The sequence below is a fragment of the Octopus sinensis genome, linkage group LG2 (assembly GCF_006345805.1).
Source record: "Octopus sinensis linkage group LG2, ASM634580v1, whole genome shotgun sequence".
Lineage (NCBI taxonomy): Eukaryota > Metazoa > Mollusca > Cephalopoda > Octopoda > Octopodidae > Octopus > Octopus sinensis.
The window spans coordinates 90,502,259-90,515,426 of NC_042998.1; the positions used below are offsets into that span (position 1 = coordinate 90,502,259).

At 32.3% G+C, this 13,168-nt stretch overlaps 1 protein-coding gene across 1 annotated transcript in view; it reads left to right on the forward strand.

The window, feature by feature from the left end:
• The first annotated feature begins 6,087 nt into the window (after positions 1–6,087).
• LOC115224264 (ATP-binding cassette sub-family A member 2) overlaps positions 6,088–13,168 on the forward strand; it is a 211,658-nt gene continuing 204,577 nt past the window's right edge. The window contains exon 1 of the mRNA XM_029795078.2: positions 6,088–7,102. Within this exon, the coding sequence (XP_029650938.1) occupies positions 7,037–7,102 (66 nt within the window). The 5' untranslated portion in view covers positions 6,088–7,036. The remainder of the gene's footprint in view (positions 7,103–13,168) is intronic.

Consider the following 13,168-nt stretch of genomic DNA (forward strand, 5'->3'; position numbering starts at 1 on the left):
TCATCATTGATTAAATGTCCACTTCCTAAACTTACATAAGTCAGACAGAATTCATTGAGGTAGACTTCCCATGATCAGATGCTCTCCTTGTCACTTACCCTCACTTGTTTCCAAGCAAAGTAATACTTTCCCATGGTTGGACTTTTTCATGGAAGACTGGAAACAAAAGCCACCACTTGTATGATGGTGACACTAATTTTACAACAATTATGTGATGTCAAGACAAGGAAACATATACACACTTATGTACAGACATGTATATGAATGTTTCTTTTACTTATTTAAAACCCAAACAATGCAATAATACAGGCCAATGGTTTTATACAGTATTTGAATATTTCAGGGCTAGGAACCCCTTCTTCAGGAAATCTTTAGAGAAAGGGTGTTGTTAGCTTAAGTGTGTGTGCATAAAGGGCAGTTTTGCGTAAAACCACCAGCCTGTATTATTTTGATAACTTGCGTATTTTGGCTAAAAATATATCATAATAATTAAAGACATTTATATATACAAGACATACACTCATATACAATAGGCTTCTTTTGGTTTCCACCTGCCAAATCCACTCAAAAGATTTTGGTCAGCCAGTGCAGGAGCTATAAGAGAAAACACTTGTCTAAGGTGCCATGCAGGGGGACTGCAACTGAAACTGTGCCAACCGTGGAATAACAAAATTCCTGGTATATGCAATACAACAGAGATATTTTTAAGATTTAGTAAATAATTTTATTCTGATAGTATATACTTTCATTGTTGCACCACTAAAATGCCAACTTGCACTCTTAGGGAGTGCTGACACTTTCAAATCCAGACCTACTATCTTAATCAAACAAACAAATAAAAAAAGAAAAGACATGTTAGCTTATGTAGCCCTAGATACACTATGCATGAAAAATATGTGATGGTCAGTTAATGATGAAAAAGAACTGAACAACATTAACAGCTTAGTGCTAATGAAACATGGTGTTGAAGCAAAATACTACCAACATTGTCAAAAGTGGTGAAAATTACTCAGCTTTTCTAGAAATTCTAAAAGAATACTAATTACAAATGCTACCTGTTAGGTAAAGGAGTGTCTTTGTAGTTCCCAAGCACAGCACTTTCTTTCTGATTTAATCAATGAAAAAATATATTATAGATATTAAAAGATAATTAAAAAACAATTTCATTTTTCGTAATGCAACCATACTTCTAAATCAGTAATCATCCAACCTTTTATTTTGAAAGGATCAATTTGAAAAAGTCAAACATAGTGGATGGTGATATTTTGGAATATATGTCTGTGAGTAGTGCACATTATGCTGTCAATGGCAAAACAGATTTAGAGACATTGTAACCATTTAATATAAAACAGCCTAAATATTATGCCTGTTTTATGTTCAAACTGACCAGGTGAGGCCTCTCACACCTACCCAACAATATTGTTCTAAAAATAAAGTCACATCATTGAAATCTTGAAGTTACAAGATAATGCATTATTAATAATTAAAAAATGTGAATAAATAAAAGCATTACATTTAACAGAATAATATGAATGCTAAAGGGTCGAATACAAGTTTTATTTTGAGGGAGATTCTTCAGACTGAACTTTCTTGACAAGTTTGATATTGTCTACTCTTATGTTGGTAACAGAAATCCTTAAAATTTGATGCTCATCCGTAAGCCCCCACTCCCTACATGTTTTGAATGTTATATAATCCTTGATATTGATCTCTCTATAGAAGACTTCAAAATTTTAGTTGAGGGTTGCATGTTGGGGCCATTGGGCTATATTATATGTTTCTTTCACAATATTTTCTTAACACAGCTAATTCCATTTCTGATCAGCGGTATTTGGTGATATCTAAAAGTACTTTTTATGTTTATTATTGCATGTTCCCTTTCTTCTCAACATATTTAATAAATGAAAATATATCTGTAGAGATAAAGGTTTAAATTATAGATACACAACTGATCAGAAATTTAGGAGAATGCTGAGTTCTTGCTGTGCTATTCTTTGAATATAATATTCAAGTAAATATTCAACAGAGGCTCCTTTACTTCTCTTCAGTCATGATCATTAAAACTTTCAGATTACAGTTTAAGTTTTGGTACGCATGGATCTGTTATTTTAAAAGTAACTTAGATATTCTTTGCAAATCCAATATAAAGCAAAAGAAGTTTGTTTGAAATGTAGAACAGAATTTCAAAGATCTGATTCTGAACTTTACTATGCTTAAAGAAATAATTAATAAAAGGATTTCTAGATCCAAACAGGATAAAAAAAATGGGTATGCTATATATAGAGAAGGTGTGTTGGGAGGAACTCTACATTATGAATACACTGCTTTTAACAGGTTTTAAAAACAACACTTGTAGTGTTAGTATGACTGATACTGTGAGCATCTGTGAATTATTGCTTTGATGAAGTCACTATTAGCTATGTCTAAATTAAAAAATACTTTTTGAAAATTTGTGAATTGCTTCTTTCTTTGTACAAAGTGTTGGCTTCATGATGTGTATATTAGAATCGTGTAGTGTACTGAGGTAAAATACAGGATCTGTAATAACAAGAAAAAAATTAGTAGAGTATGATTTACAGATTGTACAGCATAAATTTGAGAGACTGCTAGAGTTCTTCTAGAGGACAGAAAATGTATTCAATGTATCAATCAGGCAGGTACATGCCATCAGTAATTACTCAGGGTAGGCAGTTGGTGACCTTTATGTAATAAAACACACAAAAAATAACTGAAATACAGGCATGCGACTGAGTTGAAGGCAGATTTACTTCTGCCTTTATAGCCTGTAAAGAAAATGTAGGAGTGTACTGCAGTATTACTATGCATAGTTTAAATACTGAGATTGAAAGGCAGGGGCAAATTATGCCTACCTAATCTACGAAAAAATAAAATATTTTGTATTTTATGCATAGTAATCAGAGTAACCTTCAAAATTTTATTTTATTTACATATTTTGCTATAAAAGGAAAATGTTGCTATCAATCTATTTTATTCATGGTAGGCACTGTATACCTTGCCTACCTAGGTGGCACATACCTGAAATCAGGGTATATAATGCTTATGTTTGTTTAACCGTCACATTTTTTATGTATACCATTGAACTAGTTACCTGACAAGAAATGATGATGAGTGCTAGAAGAAAAAGAGTTATAACAAAATTTAAGATAAATCTGAGATAAAATAGTTTGACTTAATTTTGGCTAATAATTATTCACAAGGAGATGATGGTCCTCTGCATAAATGTAGCAACATTAACATGTTACTGCAGTCAATGGAAATAATATGGAGAGCAAATTAATAAAGCAGGAGCTAACAGAGTTAAGTAATGATAGTTACAATGAAAATTGAGTGAAGATGGTCTCCAATCTTTAAGAAAAGTTAATGTGACATTTGTTAGGCCAGACAAAATAAATTTCAAAATACATGGCTTGATACATTGGTTTCTGCAGAAAAAAAAAAATTGATCAATATCAAATATAAACAAACACAAAATTATCCAGCTTTTGGTAAACACATGAAACACCTTTTTCTTGTTAATTATTGATAAAAATAGGGATTTCTTGCCACAGAACTCTTTTTTGTTAGAAAGGGTTATACTCAATTAAATGGTATTGGTTTTAATGATTTTTAAAGAATGTGGCTTCAAGACAATAGGGCACTGGATATAATCTATATAATGAAACATGGGCCATGACTGCTAAGGACATGTGTAAGCTTGCAAGGAATGAAGCCAGTATAATCCGATGGATGCGTAATGTCAGTGTGTATACTCGACAGAATGTAGGCACCTTGAGAAAAACTACCAAATTCATTCATAAGGCAATGGTTAATCTAAGGCTACAGAAGAACGCACTTATTCAAGGTGCTGTGCAATAGGATTGAACCTGAAACCACTTGGCTGTAAAGCAAACCTGTTATAATTACACTGTTTTGCCTGAACCACTATTCTTATAAGTACCTTTACACTACTTCTACAATGTTTCATCCAAAAGTCTATAAACATTTCTTTTGATAAGCTTTTTTTTGTTAAGCTATTGAATTGTAATACTTGAAAACAGATGAATAGAAAAAATATTTTTTTAACGTAAAGCTTAATCAAAGTTCTATTTTTATACTTGACTTAATAGTAAATTACTGATTGGTGTGAATTTTAAAAATAATTTGACTTTATCATGTATATTATCATGTTAACCCTGGCACATAAATTGACAACTAGAATTATTAGCAATAACAACTATAAAACAAATGGCTTATTCTGTAACCCAGATTTCTGGCTAGTCGTTAACTTCTTTTTCAGAGAAGGCTTTGCAGGATTGGTTTCTAAGGTTTGCAAGAATACTTGAACTAACCACTGAAAGCTAATATTGATTTTGTAGCACTGCTTTTACATACATTAAGTACCTGCAATTAAAGGTTAAGTGACTTTATCAATGACACAATACAAACTTCCAGCCTCTCAGCTAATTGTTCACCACACCTATACATTGACCAGCTGATCTGTGAAAATAGTATCATCATCATTGTTTTAATGTTCACTTCTCACTGGAATTTGTTGAGGTGGATTTTCTATGGCTGGATGCCTTTTTTATTGCTAACCTTCACCTGTTTCCAAGTAAAGTAATATTTTCCCATGATCATGAATATTTTCATAGAAGTCTGGAAGCAAAGACACTACTAATGTGATGGCAACAATTGTTTACAACTCTTATGATGTCAAGGCAAGGACAGTAACACGTACACATATACGATAAGCTTCTTTTCAGTTCCTGCCAACCAAATTCACTCGGAAGGCTTTGGTCAGCTGGTCACCTCTTCACAGTGCTACACAATGGAACTGAACTTGAAACTATTTGGTGGGAAAATAAAATTTCTCACCACACAGCTATGTTGGGGCTTACATCTAATATCAAAGCTCTATGGAACTTCTACATTAGATATATTTCAACTTATGGCTCACAAACATACTGTTTCTTCACTGCTTTTTCTATAACTCAATGGTTATGAAGTTCATTTCACAATCATGAGGCTCAGGGCTTGATCCTTGAACATCATGATTGCATGGTACCTTGGACAAATGTCTTTTATGTTAGACTTTGATCAACCCAGGTAGAGTGTATCAATAATTCAAAGGCCCAGTCTTGTCACTTACTGTATTATGCTGATTCTGCTCAAGGATTAATTTAAGGATGTGCATCTCTTTGAAATACTCAGTCACTTAACTGCTAATTCAGTGAATATGTAGTTTGGATAATCGAACAACAGAACGCTCATTATTGAAACAGACGAAGATCCATTTTACATCCTCTGCTCTTCTGAACAAGCAGGTTGCAAGTTATTTCCACCCAAGTCTACATTACATTCACTTTTCATCTTTTTAACTCTCTCATAGCGTCTCACAGGCCTTAGAATTCATACGATTATGGTCGTTTTTGTCTCGAATCACAACTCTCTGAAATTCTCTTCCTGCCCACATTTTCCTTACAAATGTGGATTAAGTCTCATAAGTTTAGGCGAGCCTGCCAAAGTGATGCCCATCGCCCTTTACACCTGACTTAACCCAAGGAAAGCAACCATGCTTAGTGAATGATATATGATACTAATATCTACAAAATCTGTAGTTTCAAATACAACGAACAACAAATATAATCATTCTTGAGTATGTAAACATATACGTGTACAAATAACTATAAATAAACATGTTTAACATCAAGGATAAAATTGAGTATAAATAAACATCAAGGCCTCCGCAAGTAAATTTAATTAAACGAGTTACTGTCTTTTCTTAAATACCCTATCCTTTTGGTTTTGGGATAATCAAAACATCTGATTCTAAATATTTCAACACATTATTTAAATTATTTACTTCTGATTCTATTTATTTTCTTTTTCTTCCCCATCATACGTACACACAATGGGGAAAGAAGCTGATGTGTAAACATTTTCACGTGTGCAAAACTTGTTTATCTTTGATGAACACGTCATATTGGCGGGTCTGAAAATGGTGGTAGTAGGGGATGGAAACGGGACGATATAAACCAATACACAAGCCGTAATTTGTCATGTGACTATTTTTTGTATCCACCTACTTTGGTAAGCGTCTGATAGAAGGTGAATTGATGGTGCGGTGTGTGTTGTGCAATAATCTGTTAACAACTGAACGAGTAGGCGACTGAAATTGCTGACTGACCGTCGCCTGCTCTAAGTAGACAGAAAGTCCAAACAAGATAAATCTCTCTTGTATTGCATTATACAGTATCGAAGTTGCAGTCAAATATCTGTGAACAAGTGTTCAAATGTATGGAGTATTTTAACATAGAGATGGAAGAACTATCTTGGCATGGGAAGTGACTATTCCACAGCTTAAATGAAACCCCAACATTCATTTCTTTTCCCTTAAATCCTCACTATTATTTATTGTGGTTGTTGTGTCATTTATTTATCCCAAAACTAGCTTCTTTATTGATCACATCAGCAACAATTTCCTTCTGAGTATATGTTTGAGAAGGCTTCATATAAAAACAGTGTTCTTCACGATTTTTTCCTGCTTGTATAAAATTCATATACTTCGTAAATTTTCATCCAATTTCACGAATACCCAGGAAGAAAGGAACCAAAATATAGTTAATGTAACTACATGACTAACTAAATGTAATAGGAAAACTTGTTATTTTTTGGACTATTATCTTAGACATTTGCTATCCTCTGTTTTATAGAAGTATCCAGTTGCGCACTTATCACGAAGGATTACAAGATTCGGATTTTACTTCGAAACTAGTTACACCTGTAATCACTAAAATTTTTGCACTGTACCTCACTTTATTTATATCCTCCTTTTGCCTTAAGGATACATGACTGCTCTAAGAATGGAACACCTGGTCTCATTATTATCACTGGTTGTGACGTTATCTACCGTCTTCTCCTCTTCAGTATTCTCAGCCAGCCTTCTTGTAGCATAACAATATTCTTCTATTTCATATCGAACTAAGCCAGCCGTGTCCTTTCTCTTATTGAGCAAGCTAACCATATTTGCATCAGTATGGGCTTTTTACATCAACTTCGTTTGCTACTTTGGAAAAACTTTACTCTGAAGAAGCGTTCACCGGTGAGTAAACTAATTTCTTTTAATATCCAATCTGGTTTATTTAATATAATACATTTTTCCCTTCGAATTCTTTAAAACAGTGTCATATATTCTCCCTTTCAGCATTTATATATAATTTTTGGGGAGCTGTTTGTTTTATTCCTTATACTTTGGTCTTGTTTAAAATTTCACTCGGAAAATGTTTCATTCAAAAAGGATAAAAAAAAAATGACGTTTAATATACTCTAATTGTTGTTTTTCCTTCTGTTTTTTGTTTCATTGCCCACGTTAGTCTAATATTCTTAGCATAAAAACAAAAGGTAGTCTTTCTTCGTAACCTTAGCAGAATTGTCATTGAACTCAGACAGGTTTAGACTGTTCAGTGTTTGTATTAAATAATGCCACGCAAAATGTTTTCTAGATCAATATTGTTTATTAGTACTAATAATAATAATAATACATCTCTAACCTAAATAATATATATTCGTTTGTAAATCACTAAATTGTAGAATATATATTAAACAGCGGATTATTTATGAATGAATGGCCTCTTATTTTTATTATTTACGTAGGAATAGTATATTTTTTTTTTTGCTTTCTACATGTTTACTCTGTCAACTACAGAATATAATCATATTAAAGATTATATTGTTGAACATATCTCCGTTTTTGACATTTTGTTCATGATAATGTCAAGTACACTAGAATCTCGATAAAATCAATTTTTATAATCGAAGTTGACTTTATCCAAAACCGAAACTCTTTTCAAAACATCTGAATGTTGAATCCAATAAAACAAAATTAACTTGTTTTGTTTCTTTTTCATTTTTAATAGCTACCAACTACAATTTCTCATTGTTATCATAACATAAGCTTCGTACAGTGGACTGCTGTATTCTAAAACATACAATAAGATCTAACACTCAACAGTTGGCCAAATCTAAACAATTCTTGCGTATTGTATCCTGGCCTTCCAATTTCAGTACATGCGATGATTTCCTCCTGTACAAGTTTTGAGGCATGAACGCCACGACATTTCATTCACTTTTATAAAATCTAAGAATTATTGCCTATGCAAGCTATCATCTATACTATCAACGTTGTCCGCGTGGTAAATAAGGGGAGAAACATTCCCATTGTCGTTATTTATTATATAAAATTGTCGTCCTTAATGTCCAGAAACCAATAAGTAAATCCTAATCACTCACATCTGCTATGAGGTTGATTCAGTTGACCATACCTCTCAATATGTGGCCATCTACCAGTAGAGATTGTTGTCGATAAAAACATTCAAGCTACATCTTGTTTTTATTCCTCTTTAATAACAGCTGACAAAAAGCTTTAAAAAAATATTTTAGTACATGTTAAAATGAAAGCAGGGATAATAAAAAGCAGTAATATTTTAAAGTCCCCAAAAATTAATCCCAAACAACTGTACAAAAAGAAAATAAACCAATACGTATATTTGTTTTGATGTTGGGTTATTAAATGTTTGCGTTAAATAACATTTCCCAAACATCGCAATCATTCAAACCTTTAGGAAACTGAGGTAACTGTTGTTCGGCAATGGTGTATATGCATGTGCGTGTGTATATGTGTTTATATAATATAATTGTTAGTTTCATCACATTGAGTGATTTACTGTATGTTATGTTACAGTAGAAATTATTAAACTCTCGTTCAGTATAGGTTAGCTGCAAAGTGGCCTACATACACACATTGCTCTGGAGGTATTTAAATATTGTAGCTTTGTTTATTAATCATCACTGAACAGGTCTAATAAAGAAAACCTGTTTAGTTTCATAGCTTCAGTTTGAGAATATACGACTTAAAACATGTTTATTTATACGACTTGAAACAATTATTTAAAAAATTTATATTTATGCAATTTAATTATTTGAAAATCGTAATAATCTGAGTGTTTTTCTTTTTTTTTGTGCGTGCGATGTATTTTAGGATTAAAAAATTGTTTCGATCTGAGCTTTTTATTTCGTAAGACACAAACGTATTTTTCTAAAGGATGTGCAGAGAGCTAAATCAATCCTACATTTCTTTTACATATGTTCTGGTTATTTCAGTTTATTATTGTTATTTCACATCTATCTTTACTGTTGTTTAACATATCTGGTCTAATAAATGGCTTTTGTTCTTAATGTTTATCAGGTATGCTATGTCGTACTATTTGTATAACTCATTTAAGCAATTTTTTTCAGTAGCTTCCCGTTATCAACATAAGGAACATTTCTTTTAATTTTACCTCATCAGTTTATATATAAAGTGATTTCTTTGCTTCAGTTCTCTTAACTTAGCGTCTGATTATATAGCTCACCTTGATATCTTGAAAATAGTAAACTAAAATATTGTTTGACCATTTGGTTCCTAAACGTGTCTTTTTTTTATATTGAAAATAAACTTAGACGTTTATCGTCTTCATAATTGTAAAATGCGCCAGTTATATATATTAAATTTTTACGAAGACTAGGTTGATTGGTAATTTTGCTACTTTGGAAACAAATCTATTTGCTGTCATTTACTCTTGAGTTGACCCCTCCTAACATTAATTTTTAGGCGAATGACATTGAAACGGGCAGTTGAATTCATATTGACCGTATGAAAATCGAACAAGATAATTTATTAGTTTAGTATGATCAACACATATTTTGTAAGTTAAAGAAAGGGATCTCGCCATTTTATTCCTTCCTTTTAGCATGTTGAGTGAAAGTAAATTTTAAGATTAAAGGAACGAATGGACCGAGTGCTTTAAAAGTATTGGAATAGCTGTTCATGGGTTTGGAGTTCGAATTTACTACAAGTATTTCATTGTGTTTCTAGCTTAGAAAAAATTTCTTTCGCTTTTGTTTTACACCAGTTTACTTAGATGTTGGAGACCTGAACATCTGGAAGTAATGCAAACCATGTTCCTAATCAGAATAATTATTTCTCATCTACCTAACATGAAACCAAAATTTCCCACTAGCCGTGAGACATGCATACATTTACATTTGTCTTTTCCTATTGACAAATACTAGAATAATATGTAACGCTGGGAGATTGCTTCGACTTACTAAAAAAATCAATGTTTCATGTCATGATTTCCTTCAATTGGATATGACATGCTCATTTTACATTAAGACAGATGTAAATAATTTTAGATAATTTTGTTAAAGATTTATTGGATTATTTCCTTTCCTCTTGTTACATTCAATGATTTTTCTTCAAAAGATATTGACATCCAGTTGATTTATTTGAAAGTTATTGAGTTTAATTACTTGGATCTTTATATACTGCTGTGAACAGTTTTGCCTTTTCTTTGATGTTTCTTTTAAAGATCCTAATATTTTAAGTCTCAAAGCTTGTCTTGTTCATTGGTTGTTGCTTCATATCCTGTTGCTAGCAGTATAGAATCTGTGATCAAGCCCCTTACCTCTAAATCAACTGGTTCACTAAGTATTAATAGATATTTTTGTATGCTACAACTTATTATAAATGGCTGGAACATTTGATGTTATCCTTTATAAGCTTAGTTAAACTTTTTGAGTGTAAATATTCACAGAACTTTCTTTGAGTCATCTGAGTTCCACTAAAATCACTTGCTCGGGGTTCATTGCTAAAACAAAGTATTTAGGGGTGGTCTTGATAACCTATTCATTATGGAAGCAGACATTTACCACCATCTGCATATTTGTGTTTTCAATACTAGTAATTGAATTGACAATATGCTGGTGTCATGGGATGTGTCATCCTGAGTGTGAGTCAGATTGATGTAACAGTCAATTGGGAAAACAACTGAGTATCTTGTACGTTAGTACATGGAAGAAAGTTTGCTATATACTCTTATTGTTTAGACCCAAATCAACTCTGATCAGATGTACCTACAGTGAAAGACATTCCAGTCATGACCATCTCGTCCTTTTATCAGGCTATGATGTACCTCAGGCTGCATTATCCACTGTTGTGTACAACTTTCAAGATTGATCACAAGGTTTGAAGGATTATTTTTAGCTGGGTAAGCAAACACATTGAGTCTCTTTTTGGCTTACACACACACACACAACACACACACACACAGCTATGAACATTGCTTTGTGTAGAGGCTTCACCAAGTGAAGTATCCAGAATAGTAATGAAAATGTGAATCTGTTTATCTTTTGTCAATAGTTAAAATATGGATACAATGGTTATTGCACAGGAGAGGCACTATTTACTGATAAAGAAAACTATTAGAATATTAGCTTTAGGAACAATAAAACCAGAATATTTTTCTCAAATTTTGAGAAAACTCTGTGTGTGTGTGTGTGTGTATATATATATATATATATATATATCTGTGTGTGTATATATATCTGTGTGTGTGTGTGTGTGTATATATATATATATATATATATATATATATATATATCTGTAGTAATAACAATAATAATCCTTGGATGCAATTTATAAATATTTTAATGCATTGCTACCTGTGTTTCACAGATTTCTTAAGATCACAGTCTGTATTCCTGGGATGATTGCAGTGTAATCTGACGCCCTTCCCCCCAAAAAACTGGTATAACCAGTTGGTATCATTAGGTTGTAGCATGCATTATGGAATAGGAACTTTTATATGCATACTCAAAACGTTTTCCATAAACAAACTTAAAGGATATATGTCATTTGTCCAGCTATTATTTTAAATATATATTTCAAATAATAAATGGATAAGCATTTCTTTATGGTATCAAAGCCATAAGCCACTATTTGTTATAAATAAGTTAACCAAATATGCATACAGACATAATTAAGCAGTCCATGGTAGTCTTTCATAAACGGGTAGAAATCCAGATATTCATAATCAAAAATACAATTAAGAAAGAAGAAAATTCAAGGTAGATTTTTTGACTGCTGTTTTAAGGATTTGGTAGCAAATTGATGCAGTAATGTGCATTACGTATACATAGACATACTAAATTGGTGTTAACAAATAAAATATATCAATTTATGTTATAATTGTGGATATATTGTGACAATTTTCCCCATATATTCTGAATCTCATTCTAAGTTGTGCTGCTTTTATTTTTATTAGTGTGTGGCTATACTAATTAGTCAGTTGTGAAAGTTACATTCTAATTGTGAAATTTACACTCTAATTAACTGAATAAAGACTAAATATTTAATATGCATCAGCAAATGCCTTTTGAATTTTGAGTGTGAGATAACTTGGTTAATGATAAAAAATATTTTCTCAGTAAGTTTGTTTTTGTAATCAAGTGAAATAATCTTACTCTGTATTATGAAGCTATGCCAATACAATGTAGAATTTCCTTTCTGAGAAGATTTGTTGTTCCACACTAGCAAGTGTTTTCTCTGTGTTAGAAGCAGATGTTCTAGCAGATCAGTTTGTAAATATGCCACTCAGACTATGACATTTATGACAGACACCTGTGGGTAATAAGGTGTCTGCTGGATTAGAGACCATAAGAGTCTTTTGATTTCACAGCCTTCTGCTTTCTAGGTTTTGTTGATCGTCACTAATGTGCATTCTATAGAATTGCTTTCAAATGAAATGCTTCAATTAGTTGATCTGACACTGATCAAAATGTCAGAGAGACTTGTTACAGCCATGTTTGTGTTGTACAATTGAGAAGCTTGCTTCTTAACTATGTTGTTTTGGGTTCAGTCCCACTGTGTGATACATTGAGCAGGAGTTTTCTATAGCCTTAATACAGTTAAAAGAAGTTTGTATGTGTGAGAGTTTGTACTCTTGTCTAAACATCACATAACGGTTGTAAATGAGTATAATCACCATACAAGTGAGGCTGTTTGTTTCTAGTCTTCCATGGAAAACCTGTCAGGCTGTGGTAAAAGTACAAGTGTTATATACATTGTCAACTGTTTCTCCATACCAATCAATATTTAGCCTGTATTGGGATTCAGCATTTTATGAAGATATTCACTTGTTAAACAAGTAGATAAGATGCAAGACCAAGTGAATAAGGTGTTGGACTAGCAGATCATGGGTTCTAAGTTCAGGAGCATTGTTGCATTTATGATCAGCTTAGGTTGAGGAAACAATATTGTGTCTGGAGATGTTTATGCAACAGACGAGCA